This window comes from Cyclopterus lumpus, chromosome 10 (assembly GCF_009769545.1).
Source record: "Cyclopterus lumpus isolate fCycLum1 chromosome 10, fCycLum1.pri, whole genome shotgun sequence".
Lineage (NCBI taxonomy): Eukaryota > Metazoa > Chordata > Actinopteri > Perciformes > Cyclopteridae > Cyclopterus > Cyclopterus lumpus.
In genome coordinates this window covers 7,573,663-7,597,932 of record NC_046975.1, presented here as the reverse complement: position 1 = coordinate 7,597,932, position 24,270 = coordinate 7,573,663, and the positions used below count along the sequence as shown (strand labels likewise).

Below are 24,270 nucleotides of genomic sequence, written 5' to 3'. Positions count from 1 at the left end.
AATGAAATCCCCTGCGTCACAAAAGGGATTCATTCATCCATATGAATGACAGGCCAACACACATACTGGGAGGAAGTTGAACCAGGGTGGTAATGAGCGCTGAATATAAATGATCGTTTCTATTCCCCTTGTTCAAGTTGAATGGGATTAAGATCAAGAGTCAAGTCAGTATTTTCCCTAAATAGTTAAAGACGTGCAGCTTGTTAAGAGAGCAGAATACAAAACACGAGGAAGAAGCGCTGGTCTTACGGTGCAGTGCTCATCAGTGACCACTAGATGTCAGCGCATCAACTGTGTATCTAATGCGGTGCGTTGTGGCCGCTAGGTGGTAGCTCTGCACCAGGATTTCCTCCTCCCAGGTCGTCGAAACAACAAACCGAACTACGGAGCAAGCGGGGTGAGAGAACGTCCGAAACCGCCTCTGACCGCGACTTTTAAACTCTTTTTTTACAGATTTGCATTGGGATTCAGACGGAAGCTGTGTGCGAATATTTAAAGTTACGATTCGGCCGGGACTACATTTTTTTACAACAAGGTAAGTTAGCTGTAAAATGGCGGAGAGCTATCTGGAAGTTAGTTGATTTGTATTTTGCTAGCCGGGCTAGCTCCCGACGAGCCCTGAGCGCGGATGCCTGAACCAAGTCGCCTCGCTAGCTCGCGGTTCGCGGCTACTTCGGTTGTTAGCAGGCTGACGACCTGGGTTTTTTTGGCACAGCGACGCAAAAATATTTAGTTAATAGCTCAAAGAAGCGTTTTATTGTTCCAAGCAACTTATTTGCACTTTATATTTGTAAACAAAGTGTTTGTTGCTTATGCAATACGGCGCTGGAACTCCGGAGGCAAGATGGAGGACGCAAGGACGTGATGTTTTTTTAGGTAACGTTAGCTGATAGCTGTTAGCGTAGCTCACCATTCGTGGTTATTATCGGCTGCTTAATTACAGCGCAGCGTTGTGTGTTTGGAGCATTTGCTTTATCTGCGCACAAGCACCGGGCTCGACTGGTTCGGAGCCGGAAAGCGGTCATTGTCCTCGGAAACATTGCTGAGTATCGTTATTGTGTACTAGCCCGTGTTAGCATGCGCTAGTACAGTAGGGTTGGCGTTGTTGTGTTTATTATGGTGCGATAGCGCGAGGAAACGCTCGCGCTGCACGCGCCCGTCGCCCTCCTCGTTCGTTAGATCCCGGTCTGTTCGCGCGGAGTTGCCGCTTCACGCGATCACTTCTCCGCGAGCGTAACGCTCGTGAAAAGAACGAGCTCCCGGCGCTAGCATCGAGCAACGCACCGGTGTCAATTTTGACAGGAGCCGACGGAGAGCGCAGCCGCGGCGGCGCGGTTGGAGGGAACGGAGCGGGGACTTTGTGCACCGTGGAGTTGCAGCAACGTGCACTGTCGGGTTTCACGGCTCCGTTTGATCTCACGTCGTCGAGCCTCGCTTCGCAGTAACGCGTTTATGGGATACACGGACCAATTTGGCGCCACTTTTTTTTCTGTCTACACCCATAGATTCCCGTCGTCTTGGCGTCTCCCTCGTTATTAAGGAAACAAGCGCCGTGGCACAGTCGCTAAACGATACACAATCCCCGTTAAATGAACACTCTGAGCTGCCTTCACACATAGGGCTGTTTCGTATGTCTACGTTGACTGAGGGGGGAATTGTTTTACTCCAATCGTTGTGTATAAGCTACTGAAATGCTTAAGATATGTGGGCCATCGTGTGCGTGATGTTGTGAGAGAGAATCCCGTGACTGAAATTACACCTGATTTTTATGTCTGACCTTTTCATTGAAAGTCTTCTCACCACTCATAGACGCCCCTATACCGCTATTATTTGTGTTAATTTGTATAATTATTATTTAGGAACAGGATTGACACGGAAAGGCGCCCCCAGAGTGGGTATATGATTGGTATCGTTCAAGTTGAGCTTTTCAGGACTAAGCAGATGCCTCTGATGTGCTTTCATTGTCTTCCTTGACTCCCAAAAAAAGGCATTTCTATGCGTTTCTGAATTATGGACCATGACAGAATCCTAATTTTGAATGTTACCTCTGCTCCCCTCTTTGATGTATGTGGCACAAATTTACACATCGCAACCATGCAATAGTTTTTTTTATTTTTTTTTATGGCCTGCAGTATCTTGTTGATGTTGATACTGTCTTTTGATTGGTTGAGATATGTATGGGGCGGATAGGGTAGCGCCATATTTGGCTATTGAGGAAGACACTCCAATGTTCCTTGTGTGACGTCTGCACGCCAAGGGGAGCAGAGAAAGGGAGGGAGCCAATGGCTAGACAGCTGACGGTGACAGGAGCATTAGTGTACGCCCACTGTTACCATGTGAAACCGTTTTTTTTTTTCTCAAAGGCATCAAAGAAACATTTGCTCACTACAGATGATGTGCTATCTGCTAGTGTACATATTTGATTTTTGCCTTTGTAACACTTATTGTTTCTGCTGTGTTGGCATGAGTGTGCATGTGTATACCTCCATAAATGACTGTCGTATATCTATTCTAGGTCACATGCAACCTCTCCTACCGTGTAATTTCTGAGGATCTCAAGCCAGTCATAAGTTTAAGATATCCAAAAGATGTTACAGAAATGATAGCAGCACCAGAAATACCATCAGAGTTCTCCTTTACTCAGTAAGTTATTTCTTCCACTTTACATGTTCTGCAAGAGTTGTGGTTGGTATGATTTTTCAATCTAATAATTGCTTATGTCCACCAGGGATACAGACACCCGATTCTCTTCAGACACAGACTTCTCTGAGGATATCGATGGAAGGAGTACGACCTCAGCGAAAGGAAAGGTAAGGAAAGCACAAATGTCTCTCTACTCTTGGCCTGGCTCAGAGCACCCTGCTCAAATACCACAGTATTACTTTTTATTAGTTGTAGATATTTGTGACAAGCCCATTAAGTAAGTGTTTTATTCTCTGCAATGGTACTCACTCTTAAACATTTGTTATGGTATTCTATTCTGTTCCAGGGTGGAAAGAGGGGGAAGAAAGCAGCAGGGGAGAAAGGCAAAGGAGGGAAGGGAGCCGGCCGGATAAATGGCCACCACCAGGAGAATGGCATGGAAAACATGATGCTGTTTGAGGTGGTGAAGCTGGGAAGGAGTGCAATGCAGGTATGACTGGCAAGATATTTGAGATTGCCACACTGTAAAAATCGGTTTCTTCAGTCACATGAAATAACTAGTGGTCGGCATTCTTAATTTCTTTTAGTCTGTCGTCGATGACTGGATTGAGTCTTACAAACACGACAGAGATGTTGCACTACTAGATCTCATCAATTTCTTCATCCAGTGCTCGGGATGTAAAGGTATGTGTGTCTGTTTAAGGTATCTTACACTCTTTCTTTTTTTTAATTCTAATTTTTTTAAATGCATTGAGGAAAACATTTGAATCTGTGTTACCTAAAGAAAAACTACTCCGACATATTCGGTACTCCAGTCTCCCCGAGTTGGTGTTCTTGACCGTGTATTACATGGTCTGTCTAATCCCTTGTGTATCAGGTGTGGTCAGTGGAGAAATGTTCCGCAACATGCAGAACTCTGAGATCATCCGGCGAATGACAGAGGAATTTGATGAGGTAACTTTGTGTTTTTCAGTATAATCATTACCATATTCACCATGGTAATTACACCATCTCGGGTGTAATTTGAGATTAAACATCACACTTAGTAGTATTTTATTTGCCAAATTCAATAGAAGTGGCTTACTTTTTGCAGGATAGAGATGACAAATTGCAGTTGTGTTCTACATTTACCGACATTCTTCCCTCTGTGGCCTCTGTAGGACAGTGGTGACTACCCTCTAACCATAGCAGGACCCCAATGGAAAAAGTTCAAATCAAGCTTTTGTGAATTCATTTCGGTGCTGGTGCGCCAGTGTCAATACAGTATCATCTATGATGAGTACATGATGGACACAGTCATCTCCCTTCTCACCGGACTATCAGATTCTCAAGTCCGAGCCTTCAGACACACCTCAACACTGGCGGGTAAGAGGAACTTTGTCTGTATTTATTTATTTATGCATGTGTGTGAGAGATGCATTTTGAATGGCCGTGATAAATTGCAGTAATTGCCGTGTTCTTTAAGCACAGTTGATAGCACTATGGGAAAAGTAGCAGTTAGGAGGTCTCTGGGGGCATAGTGCCGAACCTTTGGCTGTAATATTGTAAGTTATGGATATGATTTAATATAACCATTGATAAAGCCACAACACTCACAGGTGTCCTTGTAAAAGTTGAATAAACTACACCTTTATCATTAGCATTGTGCTTGTGTAGGAATAACAAAGCAGATTTACCTGCTAAAATTAAGTGTTGAAGGTTCCTGGTGGAGCAGATCAGGTTCTCTACAATCGCCAGCGAAATGCAGAGCACGCAGCCAATATCATTTATACAGCAGCATTATAAATTTTTTTCACAACAGATGTAATTGAGCAGGTGGGTGGTGTGACCAGAACACATTCATGTTGTGTCAAGGAAACCATATTTGTCCTTAACTGTCAGGCTACAACAGCAAAGTGCTTTTGTTGAGTTTATGTTTTGATGCTATCAGGTTGGAGAGGGTCAGTTGTAATGTGGGTAATAAGTATATAGGTTTTTATTCCTGCAGAAGGGAGTTTGTTTCCCTCGTATCATTTAAAACTTATTCCCATCAAAGGTTTTATTTGTTATATAAAAGGGTAACAAATACAAATGATTTCTAATTTCCTTTTAGGTCGTCCACCTTTTTAATATTAGAGCACCTTGGTTTGCAACAGATTATATTTCATCCAGGGGTTGGTTTACGTTTCACATCAATGACACTAGACGATTACAACATTTCAACTCGGGTGAAGTCCCACACTTGTGTGTTGTCGACCAATTATTAATTACTACATTAAAGAGTTGGTGTTTGTGTCGATTCTTCTCATTTCTTGATGTAACTTGTGTTTTTGGCAGCCATGAAGCTGATGACAGCCCTGGTGAATGTAGCTCTAAACCTGAGCATCAACATGGACAACACTCAGCGCCAGTATGAGGCAGAGAGGAATAAGATCCTGGCCAAAAGGGCCAATGACAGGCTGGAGTTGCTTCTGCAGAAACGCAAAGAGGTAAGAGTGGCCACATGGCAATTTGCTGCCTATTGTTTAAAGCACATACCCTTTTGCCTTTTAGAGATGCTCATTGGATGATTCAAATTCAATCTGGATCAGCAAATTCCACCCAGATGCAGGTGACTTAAGCAGTGGTTTAGTAGAAACTTTATCAGAGTCGCAGACCCTTTTTTATGTAGGTCATATGTATGCATGGGTCTTTGTTTATGTAATATGAAAGCCTGTACAGAGTTGTGGAACATGATGAAGGTGTTCTCCACAGCGTTGGTTACTACGCAACAGAGGGCTTCACCTTTTGTCCATCAGCCAATGTCAATAATTTTTATTTTTCTCATGTAGGCAAAACCTTTTAATGCAATTTAAATTACCCGTAAACTGTTAAATCCCTTTGTCCGTGGTTTTTTACATTGTGTTGAACTAATATCAGTTTGCTTACCTCACAATTCTGTTCCCACCACTAGTAAACAATAAATAAGGCAGCCTCAATACCCACTACATCAGTTTAGCTTGTCTTATTGGAAGAAATATTTTTACCCTCTTGAAAAGTGGCTGTTACAAGAAAATAGGAGTGGATTGTTTCATTTACGATTTTACTGAACATCCCAAGTGGTTGTATCTGTGGGTCGCACCCCTCTAGTGGGGTGCAGTGTTATTACAAGTGGGGCGCAGAGGTAAATGCAGAAAGACCTCTATTGAGAACTTCACATATTACAAAGTACACAGACATAAAACTAGATCATTAATAAATAAATGGCGAAATGCCTGTACCTTCGTGTAAATGTTTACGTTGCATGCAACAACCAGGATTCTTGGCGACTTGCGTGAGATCGGCTTTTCTGCTGTTGCCCTTCAAAACAAAAACATTGAGCATGAATTGAGAGTGGCCGTATCAAAAAATTTATAATTGAAAGCGGGCTCATTGCAGCCACTAATGCTGATAAAACTTCTTTGCTCGTACATATCTGCACTAAATTTGTTTTGTTTTGCACAGGTTGCACGTCATTGTTGTTTTGAAAGGATATGCAGTGTAAAACTCTATTGCCAAATATTTGAACTTGTTAAGTTTTTCACAAGTTTCACTTGCCAAATCTGGCCCGCCATGTAATTTTATGTGGCCCACGACTGCTTGAAAGACATGATCACCTTTTATTCTTTAAAAAAATCTAAGAAAAGAATCCTGTGCTTTTATTTTAAAGGTCATTTTTATGTGCCGTCTGTTCACTCTCCTTCATGCTCCGTTCACACCAAAAGAGAAGCGAACTCTCGAGTTGCTTTATTCGTGTGAGTTTACTCGCCAGACTATTTGTGCAGCGCTGGAGAGGAGGCGTGGCTTATCGCTATGGAAACAGTTCATTTCCGCCGTCCACCATGGATGAAATGACCAATATTTCTGCTTTGTACGTGTTGTGGAGGTTCCACAAACGTCGGAACATCAAACGCCCTTGTGTCTGGGTCTATAATATTAAAATGATATATATAATCTACAAACTGAGTCTGGATGACGCCCGCTTCCAGATGATCAATTTATCCTCCATTTATCCTTGTCGCCAGAGCTATAAAAAAAATCAGCTTGAGTGAATGAGGCACATTTTTCACATCGCGTCATTCACGCGCCCGGTGGAAATTACTTGTTAATCGCATCCATACGCGATAGTGCATTAACTTTGTATTTAAAAAAAAATCCCCAGTTCTCTCATTATTAATTCCTCCAGACTCAGGTCTGTCAGTGACCTCAGGTTGAAGTGAGTGCTGCTTTATTTTCTTCAAAGCACACTGTTTTTCAGTATTTACTTACTAATAAGGTAATCAGAAGAAATGTTAAAGTTACTTGAATCTTTTTTTAATGACACTTTTTGTGTTCATTTATTTTGAGTTTGTGGATAATTGGTTGTCAGATTCTGTGAGTGAGCCATAAGTTACATCTTTTGAGACTTTTTAAAAACTACTTCTAACTAGTTTTGTTTGTGCATACTGTGATATTCTGCACCATCTTTTGATTAAATCAGTTTAAGAAGTTTAAAATGTTCCTCGAGAATGATGGTGGGTCCTGCAGCCACACCAGTTGAGAACCAGACCAGTGGAGAACCACTGCTCCAGACCACATCTGTCACACATGTTCTTAGCAGCTCACTATTTGTTGGACCAGAGTTATGTCCTTCTCAACTGTGACATGAAAAGCTTTGAACAAAGTTGAAGTAATAACGTGCTTTTGATATTTGATGAAGTAATGTGGGTTGTAATAAATATAGTTATAATATTACATTTGGTTATATATATATTTATATAAATACATGTACTATATTTTTTTACACTTGAATAAACAATAATCAGATGCAAAAACAGTAATTTAACAACATGCTCAGGGGTAGTTACATCTATAGTGTTAGTTACAACCTTCCCTTTGGGAGCAGCCATGATGCTGATGTGGCCCACGGTGAAAATGAGTTTGACACCCCTGATGTAGAGCAATAACATGCTGGAAGGTTTGCAAATGAAGTGTGAGGTTTTTATAATGTGATACTGAGGCCGATAGCACTTTAATAGTCTCCCCCTCGACTCTCTCTCCTGCCAGACAAAGTAACTGGCAAGTGTGACAGAGTTCATCCACTGCTTTCTAATTGTGATTCGAATTAAGTGTCGGTGGTCATAATCTAACTTTATAAAAGCCTTAACGGTGTCCTACACAATATAAACGGTATGCATGTTACATTTAGCTACATGATGTTATATCTGCAACCAATCTAGCCAGTCAATAATAATAATAATTATGAATGATTTTTAGAACCACTACGCCGCTCTAAGTGATGGAGCCGCAGTGACTGTTAGTGCTGGGTGGTATTCTGATGGGATTGTCCGTTTAATAACTTGCATAACAGCAGGTCCCACTGGGCATCCATCTGTTAGTTCAGTGTGCCGCTCCACCACAGCATGGTGACATAGTTGGCAGTCACTCATCTTGTTATGTTAACGATGCCCCCTGGCCACCTCTTAATTCTCGTCCGTTAGGATTCATGTTTGACCAAACAAATTGTCTCACAGGTTTTGTTCTGCTCTCCATTTCAGCTCCAAGAAAATCAGGATGAGATTGAAAATATGATGAATGCAATATTCAAAGGAGTGTTTGTTCATCGATATCGGTACGGCTTCACCTATTCTATTGATCCAAATCCTCTCCAAGTATAACTGTGATATTGGTTGTTGATGCTGTAATATAAAACAACAACATTGTGTTCTAACAGTGATGCGATAGCAGAAATCAGGGCCATCTGTATAGAAGAGATTGGAGTGTGGATGAAGCTCTATAGCGATGCCTTCCTCAACGACAGCTATCTGAAGTACGTGGGCTGGACGATGCACGATAAGGTGGGTTCAGCAACATTTCTCTACACACCTAGATGTCTTCACCTTATTTACCTCATTGGATGTCTTCTCAGGACACAGACTTTCATTTGTTTACATCTCCTCGACTCCTGTTCATTTGGTTGCACCTGTTGTTATTACATGGCGGCTTTGTGACGTCCCATAATTCTCAATTTAGCTGTGCACAACAGCCGACTGAGCAGATGTTTAATCAGCCGGAATAAGTGAAAACACCTGTATGGGTGTGCAAGACTGTTAGAGGCGAATCAATAACTCAACTAAGCTAATTATAGCCACAACAACTCGGAACACAGGACTGACATTGATTTTTCAGGTCTAAGAGGCAATCAAATAAAAAAAACAGGCGAGTCTTGGCTATAAATGTCTTCAAGTGTTGTATGTTTTATTTCTGTTTAGTTTTGTAAACAAAGAAGAAAGACTAGTCCATGCACGGGGTCATTAACAGTTTTCTAATTGTCTATTCCAGCAAGGCGAGGTACGTCTGAAGTGTCTGACAGCCCTGCAGGGTCTCTACTACAACAGAGAGCTCAATGCAAGACTAGAGCTCTTCACCAGTCGCTTCAAGGTTAGCACCACCTGCTGGACAACTTCAACACAACAGCCCTAACTTTATTCTCTTGCACTCGTACACATCAACGTGTGTGTGTGTGTGTGTGTGTGTGTGTGAATAATCTCCCTCTCTCGCTAATTAAATGAATCCTTTAGCCAAATAGCTCATTAAATCTGTCGTCTCTCTCTTTCCACAGGATCGTATTGTCTCCATGACTCTTGACAAAGAGTATGATGTTGCTGTGCAAGCAATTAAACTACTCACTCTCGTCTTGAAGTAAGTGGCTCTGCTTTTGTTCTTGATTGTATTTAATTTGCTGTGGTCCCAATTTCCACGTTTCCCCACACATCAGTTAGCCATAGTCTATACGTCAAGGGCAAGCCCGTTTGGAGAAGTATGTGTGAGCTACTTCAGATCTTTAGTTGACTGACTCTCTGTGTTTGTCTCTGCAGTAGTACGGATGAGGTGTTGACCCCCGAGGACTGTGAGAGTGTCTATCACTTGGTCTACTCGGCACACAGGCCTGTCGCCATTGCAGCTGGAGAATTCCTCTTCAAGAAGTACGTCAGACATGCATCAAATTCAACACTGAGCAGGAGTCAAATCTGTGTTCATGGCTGAGCAGAGAAGCAGTTCAGGAAAATGAATGTAGAGGCAGGTTGGGGACGAAGGACAAAGGGATTTAACAGTTTACGGGTAATTTAAGGAGGAAATCAACCCTGGGAAAATCTAGTCTTTGCTGACTGCCAATGGTTTTATTTTTCACCTTGCTGCAGTGAACTGCACGTGGCATCACTGTTGTGGTCATAGGTTTAACAGGGCACACGTCTAACCACATCTGAGGGGTGTGGTTAGAGGGAGAGGGGAAAACTGTTAACATCCATCTCCAATTGTCAAGATTGCTAACTTGTTAAGTCGGTCAGTTCTCAGTTTAGTTCATGAGATTTAGTTTGTACCTTGCCGCTCCTCAGAAATGCAGTAGGAGGATTATGCGGGGGTTGCTTTTGTGCCATTCCAAACTAATAATTGATGCTCCCAAAGATTGTTCAGCCATCGGGAACCAGAGGAGGAAGGTGCCCCAAAGAGGAGAGGCAGACAAAGCCCCACTGCCAACCTCATTAAGACCACTGTCTTCTTCTTCCTGGAGAGTGAGGTATGTTATGAGGCTACTTTACTTTTACTCTCACACGCAGGGCTCCAGTTTCTGTCCTTTTTTTTGATAGTCTGTACGCAGTTAAACCATATGTCCTTCATGTGTGTGAACATTTCTCTCCTTAGCTCCATGAGCATGCGGCCTACCTGGTGGACTCTCTCTGGGATTGCGGTCCAGAGCTACTGAAGGACTGGGAGTGTATGATCAGCTTACTGCTAGATGACCCATTGCCAGGAGAAGAAGGTATGGCACTCGTTACTTGCAAGCCGTTGTCACTTGTGTTGTGATTCAGGGCACAAATGTGATGCAGATCATGCTGATTGTTTTTTTGCTTGTTTGTTGCAGCTCTTACAGACAGACAAGAGACAGCCTTAATTGAAATCATGCTGTGCACTGTACGCCAGGCTGCTGAATGCCACCCACCTGTTGGAAGAGGCACAGGGAAGAGGGTAAGCATGGCTAAAGCACTTTAAGATTGGTTCAATGATAATTCAGGAGGGGGGTTCGGTTCTAACATGGGCCCGAAGATGCTTCAAACATGTGCTTGAACCGCACTTGTACGGTTGATGTCTTTTTTAAATAACTGATCCATCCATCCATCCATCCATCCATCCATCCATTTTCAATACCGCTTATCCTCATTAGGGTCGCGGGGCGCTGGAGCCTATCAATGCTCGTAATGTATTAGGTCTTTTTATTTCAGCCGTTGCTTTTCTTCATTGTATTGTCTGACCTGTTAAAACGGTTTCAGAGAAAACAATTGTTTTCTATGTACTGCAATGGTTTTTGCTCACGTCGACACATTTGATTTCTGGTTTGAGATGATACAACCTGCAATACAATTCTGCTTGTTACCAGGAGAAGCTTGATGTCTTGGTTTCCCCCCCTGGATTCATGCAAAATCTGACGAGACAACTGAACATTACCATTAATCTGGAATTCATCTCCTAATCTAACCGACTTTACAATCCAGATGTAATGGTGCTGAACAGACACCTTTTATTTCTTTATTGGTTTTAGCTGTTTGAGCTTTGGCGTTAAATGCGTATTTGAAAGCTGTGCCAATGGCGCCGGTTTCAAGAATGACGTTTATTTGAATAACAGGATAAATTTGAATATGTTGAAAGACCTGAGGCCTGTTAGCGAGGTAACTTCAGGGTTAACTCTTTTCATTTCTGTGGCGGAGGTTCACTTCTAACCGGGCTAGATCGGCATGGTAACTTACGGTGAAGAGCAGGTTATGTTCGATATAAGTGATCAACTCGTATAAACGCACTGCTTACTGAGCAGTCAAAGCTCGGTTCACGAATCGTTAGATAATGTTACATAACTGCGAAGAAGTTGAAGTCATAATCCAAAACCAACTCAGATTAAACAGACGCCTGCAAACTGGCAGTAAATCAGACTGAATGTGTAAATTAATGGATATCACTGCTTCATCGAGAACACAATATCTGACCATTTACATGCGTATTCTGTTTAATTAATGTGTTGCAGATGTATTATTATGTATGACAATATTTAAACATTAATCTTTCAGCTGCAAAAAGAAAAAAATATGTTATATTTATTTAATATATTCACTTGCACGTCGGCTTCTTGAGTCGTGTGTCACATGTCGGAGTCGTGAGTCTGTTTCACACTGCTGGAGTTGCAGCTGAAGGAATAAAGCTAAAACATAGTCATGCACGCCATAAGAATACATCTAAACGACACATTCATTCCATGAATACACACATGTGATTAGTCAGATTTATCTTGCTCTATATGAGGCATGGCGACTATACATTCTGTTTGTTGCGCTTTTGGCAGTGTTACATTTAGCCTAAATAATGCGTTCAACTTGTAAGTATTTGTTTGATAGTTTATAGTTTTCTGTTCGTAAAATGCATCAGAAACTGCTGACGGCAGATTTATCCATGTTTGTGATTTGTCATATGCTGCAAACAACATCTTTTTTTATAACCGGATTGAGAAACCCCTCGGTTGACATACAAAGTGCTTGGTTTAGGACCGTTGGATCGAGGTTGTTGGGGTTAGTAAAACCAGATAAGCAAAGGATACCCTGGGTATGTTGAACTCTCGTCGTATTACAGGCCCCAGTTCTGTTTTACACAGTAAAGAAAAAAATATATAAAGAAAAAACCTGCCACTGGGAACAAGCTCCTGGTAAAAGAAAAGTGACAACCTGGCGTTAACATTAAATGCCTGGTCAAAAAGTTAAACATTTAACAACTTTAACTTTCTTTGACATGAATGCAAACTAGTTGTTAGGACAAGCATTGAATTTACTGCATCTATCAACAGGTGATGACAGCAAAAGAGAGGAAGACTCAGATGGATGACAAAACCAGAATGACGGAGCTGTTTGCTGTGGCTCTGCCCCCTCTACTGGCCAAGGTTTGTTACAGCACTGCTCTGTGGGGCTGTTCGCTTCAGCTGTGTAGTCATAAATCACAAGAACATGATGTTGAATGTTTGTTCTACAGTACGCTATGGATTCAGAGAAGGTGACTAACTTGTTGCAGCTGCCTCAGTATTTTGACCTGGAAATTTATACCACCGGACGTCTAGAGAAGGTAAGACGCTTTTCAGACGCCAATAAAATTAGTGAAACCTGTAAACTGTTAATTTAACATAATGATAATTTATCGTCCTTGCTGACTGTCATCAAACATAATGCGTCTCTCTTTCTCTAATCCAGCACCTGGAATCCCTGCTGCGTCAGATCAGGGAAATTGTGGAGAAGCACACAGACACTGAAGTCTTGGAGGTCTGCTCCAAGACTTACCATTCCCTCTGCAATGAGGAGTTCACAATATTTAACAGGGTGGACATTGCCCGCTCCCAGCTGCTGGATGAGCTGGTGGACAAGTTCAACAGACTACTGGAGGATTTTCTACAAGAGGTAGGGGTGGCGCGAGCGTCAGCACTCTCATACGTGCATGTTTTGACCCATTGCTCCTTTTTGTTAAAGCGGGACACCTCTTACAGCAACGACTCCACCACGCCGTTTCATCGCCGCCATATTTTTCTTCTGTTATGTATCGTTCAGGAGACCTGTCTTGTGGCTAAGTTATCCTTCCAGTCTCAAACTGTGTTTACTTGATTTCCTTTCAAACGGCACAATTAAGGGGTGCAGTGTGTCGTTTGTGTTAGGCCAAATGTTTTTTTTTTCATAATCAGAACTTTCAGGGATATCATACTGTTTATGTGGAACATTTTGAGAAAACCTTACAAAGCACTGAGGAAGCTCATCAGATATGTTTAAATTATATCGGAAGAATCTGGAAACTTGTTTCAGTCTTGAACTATTTTTTCTTTCCAGGGTGAAGAGGCTGATGAAGATGATGCTTATCAGGTTTTGTCAACTCTAAAGAGGATCACAGCTTTTCACAAGTATGACATTTATTATCCCCCCGAGTACCCGTTTCCTCCCACCCTTTCCCACGTCTCCTGTGATTCTATGTGTCTGAAACTTTCTCAAACTTGTTGCAGTGCACACGACCTGTCAGGGTGGGACCTGTTTACCAGCAACTTCAAGCTGCTCAACACTGGCATAGAGAATGGAGACATGCCTGAGCAGGTTAATACACACACACACAAACACAGAGTAAAGTTATATGAACATGACACGTTGTCATTTTCCGAGAGTAGTACTCGGAAGCTGAGATCCGTGATTTTCCTTTTTCCGGTGAGCAGATAGTCATCCACTCGCTGCAGTGTACCCACTATGTGATCCTGTGGAACCTGGCCAAGTCTTCTGAGGGCAGCTCCAGAAAGGTGAGGTCTCCTCCGGCCAATTGCACCTTCTCTATTCTGAATTGGAAAGGTGTATGTGTGATGTTGAACCCCAAAACTCTGCTTGTTTTTATGAAATCAGGATGACACGGTGACCCTGAGAAAGCAGATGAGGGCATTCTGTATGATGTGTCAGCGCTACCTCACCAATGTCAACACAGCCGTCAAAGAACAGGTGACACAGATACGTGCACGACAAATTGACCTGTGTAGCAGCAGCAGTGGTAGTAGCATCTACTTAAAAGCAAAAGCACAACAGGAACACACAGTATAAAGGGGGCTCATGATCAACTCTTCAGAGGTGGCTTCCGTTCATTGTTGCTGCTTTGGTTGTTTTGGCTACAAAGTGCTGGTAAGAAGGGTCAAGAAGTGATTTCAATGCAGGTTTTTGATACAACTTGTTACCGAAGCCATCTGTGTGCCTCACAACAGACGGAAGAAGTCAGATTTTCACAAATCTAAATGATTATACTCTGATCCGCAAGGAATGCTTTTGTTTTGCACTTATGCATGCTGAGTTTGAACTTGTTGTCCTTTTTTCCTCCTCCAGGCATTCACCATCCTGTGTGATCTCCTGCTCATCTTCAGCCACCAGATGGTGTCCGGAGGCAGGGAACACCTGGAGCCTCTGGTCTATTCCTCGGAGGACTCGCTGCAGTCTGAACTGCTCTCCTTCATCTTGAACCACGTCTTCATAGACCAGGACGATGACACAAATAGCACAGGTACAAATGCAAATGGTCCATTGTAGCAGCTCATGCACTTTCTGCTCTGCTCCAATATGCACGGAGAGCAAGTAAGAAGAGATGCTTTTTAAATTGGCCAATGGATACCTTGTGGAACTGCTTGTGGGACAACTTTTTTTTTTTCTCCAATCATCTCAGATGGGCAACAGGACGATGAGGCAGTAAAGATTGAAGCTCTGCACAAGAGGAGAAACCTCCTTGCTGCCTACTGTAAACTGATCATCTACTGCGTGGTAGACATGAAGACTGGAGCCGACATCTTTAAACAGTACATGAGGGTAAGGCACACCTCTTCACATCTGCTGTTGTAGGAGTTCATGCGTTGCTTGTCTTACTATTGGACATGTACATCAGCTCATGTATACAGAGGTCATTCTTAACGTTGCCAGTACTGTTTTCTTTGCAGTATTACAACGATTACGGTGACATCATCAAGGAGACGATGAGTAAGACTCGGCAAATCGACAAGATTCAATGTGCCAAGACACTCATCCTCAGTCTACAGCAGGTCAGTGTGCACACTTCAGCTCACTCATTGAGTCTCTTTATGGCCTTCTGTTCATTTAAGAGAATGTTGATTGAATGTTTCTCTCTTCCTGCCAGCTGTTCAATGAAATGCTGTCTGACCTGGGTCACGGGTTCGATCGCTCCGCCTCTTCATTCTGTGGAATCAAAGAGTTGGCCCGTCGTTTCTCTCTAACCTTCGGCCTCGACCAAGTCAAAACCAGGGATGCCATCGCTATGCTGCACAAGTAAGGCTTCATTCTGCTCCTGTTACAAAGCAGTGCTCTCCTTACGCTTGTTGCCTTTGCATCTGGGAGCTGTCGGGTTTGACAAATTACTCTTTGAATACGGGTTCTTCTTGCCGTGTTATTTCTTTCCTCTGGATTTTGGAGAGGCTTAAGTGCAAAAATGTCGCTGTCTTGCTGTTCCCATGCACTAATGTTTTTCTTAGTATAACATCAGGCTCTCCAAACACACAGAAGAGCAACAGTTCTATAAACACAAAACTGGTCTGTTGCCCGTAAGGAACCCGAGCACTTATCCAAAGAGCTCCGTTAGCTCTGATGTAGTAATCCTAAATGTCATCCTAAATTTGTCACTAATTTCTGTCGCTACAAGTATTACCCTCCAGCATATGTCAACATTCATTGTTAGCTTAGGAAATATATCTTTCATGCAATTTTGACCTTGTTTTAAAAAAAAATTAAAACAAACTCCACTTTCATCATTGTTCTTTTTCTCATGTGGATTATTATATTCTAATCTCGGGACGGATTAATGCACATGTATGCACATTTGCTCTGCCATCTTGGATTACCCTACACTTGTGCACCATCTGGGTGCACTATGTAATGGGATATGCCAGATGTGCGACAAGAGTTAAAGTAATAGAAGACAGGCTGAAGATTCTGCTCTCTTTCCATCTCGTATTTAAAATCTAATAAACGTTCAAAGCAATGTTGTGCAGCATTACCATGTGGAGTGTAATCTGGTGGAATAAGCGGATGCTTATGAGGTGGAAGAGATCTTTTAGATTGAAGTGAGCAAGACTCATAAGAAGTGTCTTGTATTAAGAATCGGATATCTTGACGTGCTCGATACGATTTGGAACATCTTTGGTTTTGTGGATTTGTGGTTTCATTGTAGGAGTCGACAAGCTTTTCTGCTCTGCCAAAAAAAAAACATTCCAAGGAAGACAGTTTATTAAATGTTTGAAAACTAGTCTCAAACTTATGACCGCTTCTATTAAAGAAAACAGTGAAAAGTGGTGAAGTGGTGATTTAAAACATGTACCACATGACCAGTGTCCCTGGTTCAAATTAATAACTGCTTCTCTTTCTTACATTTTTACATCAGTTAAATTGAATTTGAGTTTCAACTATTTGCTTTTTATTTTCCTCTGCTCAGTGAGTTATTCTTCCCCTCTGTCTCTTTGCATCTGTCAGGGATGGTATTGAGTTTGCATTTAAGGATCCCAGCACCCAGGGAGAAGGAGGCCCTCCCCTTAACTTGGCTTTCTTGGACATCCTTAGCGAGTTCTCCTCGAAGCTTATGAAGCAAGACAAGAGGACTGTGTAAGTTGTTTTTTCTTCTTCTGCTCAGCTAACGGGTGGGAGGCTTCAGTGTAACAGGTGTTTACGACAACTGGTGCAACTGGTGTCTAAGACTCATGGTTGACGTGAGCCAACCCCCCCTATCCTCCAGTTGGAATGTGCACCTGGTTGGTGGCATGCGTTTGTTCATCTTCTTCCTGCTTCTCCTCAGCCACATGTACCTGGAGCGCTTCATGACGTTCCAGATGGCGCTGCAGCGAGAGGACTGCTGGCTCCCCCTCATCTCCTACAGGAATTCACTGCAGGCAGGTGGCGATGACGATACCATGTCGGTGATGAGCGGCTACTCCAGCAGAGGCTCCTCCATCCGCTCCAAGAAGATCAAGCCTCCTGCTGTTACAGCTGGAACGTCAGCGGCCAAAAGGAAGCTGCCAGAGGGTATTGCACACTAAGGAATCAACAAAGTCATTAATAATGGGAATGATTTTATCTCTCTTATTCACTTCAGAACAAAATAGGCATTGACGTTAGTCAATTACTGTTTAATTTTTACATTTAAAAAAAGAAAAAAGTGTATTCATTATTAGGCTGGTTTTCCTTGCTGAAAACATACCAAACCGAGAATATTTTGTACCTAGCGACATACAAACGCACTGAAAATAGGTCTTCATGAGAGCCACATACATTATAGCTCAGCAATAATGTTTCAAAAGCAGAGTTGGAGCCCAGATTAACCCAAATGCATTTCTACCAGCCTGGCTCAGCGGATGCGAGGAGATTAAACGGCAGATGGAGGGAGAGTCAAAAGAGTCTGACTGCTCCTTATCAATCACACGGGGTCATTTAGCTGTATGCATGTGCGTTTGCCGAAAACCCGCCCATGATGACAATTCATGTCATTGAGAAGGCAGCGAAATGCAGTGTTGGAGTTGATAAAGGCTGATATTTTAATAGTCTAATTAAATTGGTGTTCTCATAACTTATCAGTTATTACATTTGAACACATCGTGATGACGTTGACCTTCGACCAATACTCACAATAGAGCACGTTTTTGTTCCAAGATTGTCTCACACTTTGGACCTTCCTTTCCAGAGGAGAGCAGCAGCAGTGAGGTGTGGCAGCAGAGTATGCAGACCCCAGTAATGTTGCCTTCCCCCCATCTCACCTCCACTGCCATGCGAGACCCCAAGAGGGGCCGTGATGACAGCTTCATGGGGGTCTATCCACTTCCCCAGGACCAGCAGCAACCCCACCAACTCCCACAGCACCATCAACAGACGCCACAGCACATTCAAACACCCATGGATTACAAGTACGTATGCCTCCCTGTCGCGCACTAAGGTATCACCATGCAGTCGGTTCATAGTTCTGTACTACACACTTTATCAATTTTTATTTTATTAAATTAGTTTAAATGTAAACTTCACTGTCGAAGTCCTGCATTCAAAACGTGTTTCATCTTTCTTTTTTTTATAGTTTTTGTTCTAGTTTCTAATAATTTTAGTGCAAAATCGAATAGAAAAATGCTTTCAGTTGGTTAGACAACGACACAAAAATCAAAACCTCGTCAGACAAACATTTGACATGAATGGTGTTGGGACTTATAACCGTTCTGATTTCAGCTCATTAGTGTTGACTCTCACTTTTTTATTTTATGCGTATAACATTTTGTATAACATAATTTCGATCCATCTTTTTTTAGCTCCATGGTGCACACCAGCCCAACTTGTTATTGAATCATGTGTGTTACACAGTCCAACATCGACTTTGCTGTGCTGCCATTTCAGAAACTCTTCATGATCATTTTCTTTTATTTAATTAGCGTTTATTTAATTTTCCAACACTTCTTACCACAATATACTATAAATGTATTTGGGCCCTTCATACAGTTCAGTGCATCGCTTATTCTCTTACAGTGGGATCAGAGGATGAGCATATGAGCCAAAAAGCATTAGAAAAAGGTTTCAATTAAATTTCCCATTTGTGTGCAATTAATTCTGAGGGTAAATGCTGCAAAATGCGTTTACTTCACAGCCTGCCAAGTGTAGGCCCTACTGGGACAGTGACTGATTAATTTACTTATCCATCCTGACTTTTCGTAGGCGCCTGGCCAGCCATATAGTTGTCTCTGACATGCTTGCGATACCCCCAGTTAAATAAAATATCTAATATAGCTAATTTGTGCGCCCCTTGTGCATTTAGTTCCCAGGTGACGTGGATGCTTGCGCAGAGACAGCAAGAAGAGGCACGCCAGCAGCAGGAAAGAGCCATGAACTACGCCAAGCTCAGGACCAATCTGCAGCAGGCTATGTAAGACACACACACACACACACACACACACACACACACACACACACACACACACACACACACACACTTGGATGTCAAGTTGCCTGTGAAAATCTCACTAAATGTATGATTTCATAATTGTTTGATCGCTTGCAGTCGTCGCGGTACTGGGCTTATGGAGGAAGACGAAGAGCCAATTGTGGAGGATGTGATGATGTCATCTGAGGGTCGTATGGACGACCTCAATGAAGGCATGGACTTTGACACCATGGATATTGATCTGGTGAGGACCACGTTTAACTGAATTTTATTTTAAAACCCAAGAATTGTAACAATTGTCACTGGATACAATGTCGTTCTGAGATACTTTGGAAACAAACATTTAAGAACCTCAAAACTCCAAAAACCTTGAGAGTCTGTCGGTGGTTGGTAGCATGTAAATACCGGCACCAGCTGAGAACCAGCTGCTCCGCGACCCTTACTGCATGTCAAGCGCTCATTACATTTTGCTTGCCTACATACTCTGCCCAGGGAATAACCAGTGGGTTATTCTAAGAAAAGACTGATTTTGTTTAGCATGCAAAAATCAATAACAAGCGGCTCATGTTGATCTTTGCATGCAACATAAAAATGAGCAAAGAAGACAAAAGAGAGAATTCTTGACTGCGGGGGAAGGATACATCTGTTTTTTTGTTTTTTGAAAAGATAATGAAAGGCTGCCTTGAAACTGTCGCTGTACCACGAGGCAACATGACTAATTTATTTGACCATTTATCCGAGCACCACACAACCATATATGATGAGTGCAAAGCCAAAACTTCATTTTTATTCCAGAGAAATGTCTATTTTGGTTGCTTACGCTCGTGCTGCATTCTGTGAGAAGGGACTCAAATGTCATATTGAATCAATACACCAGAAAATTGCCCCAGTTTTCCTAAATTCAGGGATGGGATTTTTGTTTGTATTATTCGATAACACCTTGATTCGTGTTGACCCAAATCCTTAAAAAATAAATAAATATACATGCATACATTTTTAGTTTTTGGTTCCAGTATTGTTCAGGCCGTATTTTTAGTAAGAACAAAGATTGTACACATATTCGATGTTTGTCGTCCAAGGCAGCCGATGCTGCCGTTTGAGTGTCCGCTCTAAACACAGTCTTTCTCTTCCAGCCGCCCTCAAAGAATCGTCGTGAAAGGTCTGAGCTAAAGCCAGACTACTTTGACCCGGCTTCTATCATGGACGAATCGGTAAGCAGCATCGGCCTTCTATCCCCTTGTGTATAACATCTCCAGGTGTGTTTGTGTAATGTCTGCAGCTGGTGAGGGCCCAGTGAGAACTGACGCAACTCGTGGGTTCCTCAAACGAAGCATCGGTACGACTCTGTAGAAGCCGATCGAGAATCGCTTTACATGGACCGCTTGCAAGCGTGCGATATCTGGAGCGCTGAGCGAGGCTGTGAGAAACATTAGGATGAGTTCAGCTGACCAGCCTGTCTGCTCTGCAGCCAAACGCAACATTTCTCATTTTTTGCAAAGCCGCCATTTCTAACTGAACACGAACCAGATTTGATTTATTTCAGAATGTACCCCCGACCTTAAATTCCTGCTTCCCACCTTAAGAAGCCCTGTGGATTTGCCTCGGGGCTTGTTCTTACACCTTTGACATGTAGGGTTCCTCAGACACCGCCGCAGCACAGAGCTCTGGAAAAATATATGCGTGGGTGTTTTAGTGATGTCAACTTTGAACAATTTCATTGTCGCAACAAAATAAAGAAATATCACAGCAGTCGTCTCCTCGGCGAACACGTAGCGTCTTGTTCTATCCAGTGTTTCCTGAATAACACATTGACACAACCAATCTACCTCAGATCCATTTAGTTTTTTCCCCTCCAAAATACTTCTACTGCAAGATGGAAATGATGAGGTTATCAAGGTTTTTATTTTTTATTTAAATGGCAGAAAGTCAAAAGGAGTCGATGCCGTTTGAGATACTAAACATGTTGCCAGCAGCCGGAGTTTGTACCACTACCTTCTGCTGAGCTGATTCAGTCAAAGCATAGTTGCATTTTTTTTTTTATTTAAAGGGTCGATAGGACTGGATGTTAATCGACAACATGATAGATTGTCAAACCCTTGGCTTTGTTCAACTTAGATCATTATTCATGTGGTTTTCATACGACAGGGCTGAGTGGTTCATTTGTTGTCTTTTTGATACCGGCATACCTACCAATTTCGTGTCATTCAAACGTAATAACTGGTTAATAACGTGTTTCTTTCTCTCCCTGTTTTGGTTTCCTCTAGGTTCTTGGGGTGTCCATGTTTTAAGCTAATATCCAGATGATTTGGACGCTGGGATAAAAGAAGAGGCGCTTTGTATTTAAAGAGAATTTTAGATGCGAAAACAGAAGTGTTTTCTGTAAGAAAAAGAAGAAAAAAAAAACAAAAAAAACAGTCTGGCTTGTACTCCACGTGGACCAATGACAACCCACACTCAGTGTTGCTTGCTCAGAGAGGACATTGTTTCAAATATTTACTTTTATAATCTTGGGTAAGCTCTTCCTGTTCTCAAATAGTGTAACAGGCCACTTCCAAACCTATTAGAAATCAGACATGTCTGAAGAAAAATCCATGATAGCTTTTTTTCTTTTTGTTCTCCTTTCCTTTTTTTCTTTTTTTTTAAAAACGGGGATGAATTGGTGTGTTTAACTTAAGATACTTTTTTGTTTTTTTTGTTTATGTCTAACCCTTTTTACAATTGTAGTAAGTTACCAGGTGTGAAGTAGTAATTTATAAACAGACTGTAGTAGCTTGCTTGTACTGTGTTAGCCAAGTGGATGGAGGTCTTTGTTTCTGTGCTCTCTCTTTTTGTTCTCCTCCCTCTATCTCTTTAGTTTCTTCTCCCTGTTGTTGGGCCGGATTTGAGGTCCTGATAACCACTGGTGGTTAAGATGTTGAGGTGTCTCGTAGAATCAGTCATGATCCCCTTTATGCTGTGAAGATTCCCAGAGTCCACTGAGCGCTCCACACTGTTAAGCAGTAAGTCCTAGAGCTTACCCCAAGATTTGGACCACTCCCTAAGCACCATCTACTAGAGAAATGTGTCCCTCCCCCCCCCCCTCCCCCATCCTCCTCCAACAATGAGCAGATTTTTCTCCCAGTAGTGCCACTGTGTGGGCTCTGGCAGATAGCAGCTCAGTCAAAGAATTACACATCCTTTTTCTCTTAAAATCCAGCAGCATAATGTTGAAATGGGTACCTCTACATTTTAAATAAAAGTTATATATGAATCGGTGCTGATTTTATATATGTGCTTTTGGTTTTCTTATTTTCGACTTTTCAACCTTCAGTCACAAAAGTTTGAGAAATGTAAGTAAAACAGAAAAAAAAAAAAAAATGAAAGCATGCAAAGCCATGCATCAAGGAAGATTTTTAAATTTGTATTTTTATGTTTTTTTGTTTGTTTTTTTTTGTCTTGATAATGTCTTCAGGTTTCTACCTTTTTTCCTACATGTAAATTAGTTTGGATAAAACTAATGAAAAGACTTGTGAAATTCAGCTTTAAGGTTTTCTCAACATTAAAAAAGTCCTGTCACAAAATACTTAAAGATTTCAAATGTTAAAAGTGAAAGGTAGTCATTCAGACAATACTGAAGATGAACGTTATTCAGCAGCGCTGTGGCAGCTAGACAAAGCTTAGATTTTGACATATATTTGTCACACAAGTTTTAATGAAATGTTTTGTCTACTGAGGTTTTTATTTTGTAGTCATTCCATGCTTAAGCCTTAAACATGCTCGTGGAGGTCACCTTCTCTCACAGTAATCTTCCATGTCAGAGGATCAGTCATGTTTAAAGGTGGATAATTGGCTTCTTAGAACATGAAACATGAGTTGGTCAGATGTAATGTGATAAAGTAGATGAACAGCCTATATGTGTTTTGCCTAATTATTTTATGTAAGTAAAAAAAGAAAATTCTTTTAAGGAAAAAGTACTGTTTATTGTTTGTTACTTACCACTACATTGGTATAAATTCTTATTAGATCATGTGTATATATATATACAAAATTTAATTTTCTTTCCTTTTTTTTTTTTGGCCATTTCTGTGTTTTTGTTTTTATTTTTTTCCCGCACTCTTGCCTACACTCTCTAAGTTGTTGTCTATTATCCCATCCTCTTTCAGTCACTCTGTTTTCTGATTTGTACTTGTCTGGAGACAGTAACTTTTGAATAAAAATCAACACATTTCATCCGTTGTACTTTTTTACTTTTGACCACAATTAACTTATTACAGCTACTGGGGTTAGTCAGACCCAGGACCGGGGTGGGGAATCGGGAGAATCGGGAGAGTTCCCGGTGGGCCGCTTCACTTCTGGGCCGGTCGAGAATTGTATTTGTTGACATTTGTCACGTTAGTTCATCTTCTCTTAAAGTGGACGACACACGTTCCGCATTCTGACACCGCAGCCTCTGCATGGGTTGTACCATGCGAGGAAGTTCACCCCTCCCAAATAGAGTTGGTTCGGTCCGTAGTCTGTCTTTTCCAAAAGGTTTTCTCTAGGCTACGGATAGCTGGGCCGGCCCGACCGCAGCGATACGCGTCATGGAGGATGGACGGGAGGAAGAGGGCAGGAGGGGCTGAAAAAGCCAGGTTTAAAAAAAGAAAGGCATTGGAGGAGGATGCTGCCCAATGTGCCAAGCTTACTGGTTTATTTTCAAGAGGACAAACACAAGTGGCAACTTGTAAAGAGAGACAAAGGCCTAATGATTAGCAACGTAACTATTCGGCTAACTGTAGCCTTGATTAATAGCGTTGTCAACCTATTCCCAAGCAAAATATTAAATTGAATTAAAATATTAGCCTTTTTATATCACCCAAAATATGTCGATCCATAGACTTTGCAAATATTATGCAAATATTGATATATACTATTGATATTGAAGTATGCAGTAATATGACTTAATTTTTCTTTGTAGCTTCGGAGCAGCAGATAAGACAGTCTGTACACTGTACTGTGAGTTGAACTGTAAACATTAGTTCAATATGCCTCTTTGTTGAAGAGTGTGATATGTTTTTTAAATGTTTTATTTATTTATTTCTGCTTTTGTTAATTTATCAACCTATCCTTGTTGAATAGTGGAATATTTGTTAACTTCTCATCTTAAGTGGATTATTATTG

General features: G+C 41.7%; 1 protein-coding gene across 2 annotated transcripts; it reads left to right on the top strand.

The window, feature by feature from the left end:
- Nucleotides 1–309: 309 nt before the first annotated feature.
- stag2b (stromal antigen 2b) lies at nucleotides 310–21,569 on the top strand. Of its 2 annotated transcripts, none has more exons than XM_034542910.1 (34): nucleotides 310–397; nucleotides 2,516–2,643; nucleotides 2,729–2,810; nucleotides 2,990–3,133; nucleotides 3,231–3,327; nucleotides 3,521–3,597; nucleotides 3,804–4,008; nucleotides 4,960–5,111; nucleotides 8,178–8,251; nucleotides 8,354–8,477; nucleotides 8,962–9,060; nucleotides 9,242–9,321; nucleotides 9,498–9,605; nucleotides 10,087–10,198; nucleotides 10,324–10,441; nucleotides 10,544–10,647; nucleotides 12,506–12,598; nucleotides 12,688–12,777; nucleotides 12,903–13,106; nucleotides 13,527–13,597; nucleotides 13,697–13,784; nucleotides 13,901–13,981; nucleotides 14,082–14,174; nucleotides 14,550–14,724; nucleotides 14,884–15,023; nucleotides 15,152–15,253; nucleotides 15,349–15,497; nucleotides 16,695–16,823; nucleotides 17,014–17,240; nucleotides 17,896–18,115; nucleotides 19,006–19,113; nucleotides 19,249–19,375; nucleotides 20,265–20,342; nucleotides 21,396–21,512. In XM_034542910.1, the coding sequence occupies exons 2-34, from the start codon at nucleotides 2,600–2,602 to the stop codon at nucleotides 21,417–21,419; spliced, it is 3,819 nt and encodes a 1,272-aa protein (XP_034398801.1). In that variant the 5' UTR covers nucleotides 310–397; nucleotides 2,516–2,599; the 3' UTR covers nucleotides 21,420–21,512. The 2 variants fall into 2 exon arrangements, with proteins under 2 accessions (XP_034398801.1, XP_034398800.1); XM_034542909.1 differs by having other exon boundaries at nucleotides 366–535; nucleotides 21,396–21,569.
- The last annotated feature ends 2,701 nt before the right edge of the window (nucleotides 21,570–24,270 follow it).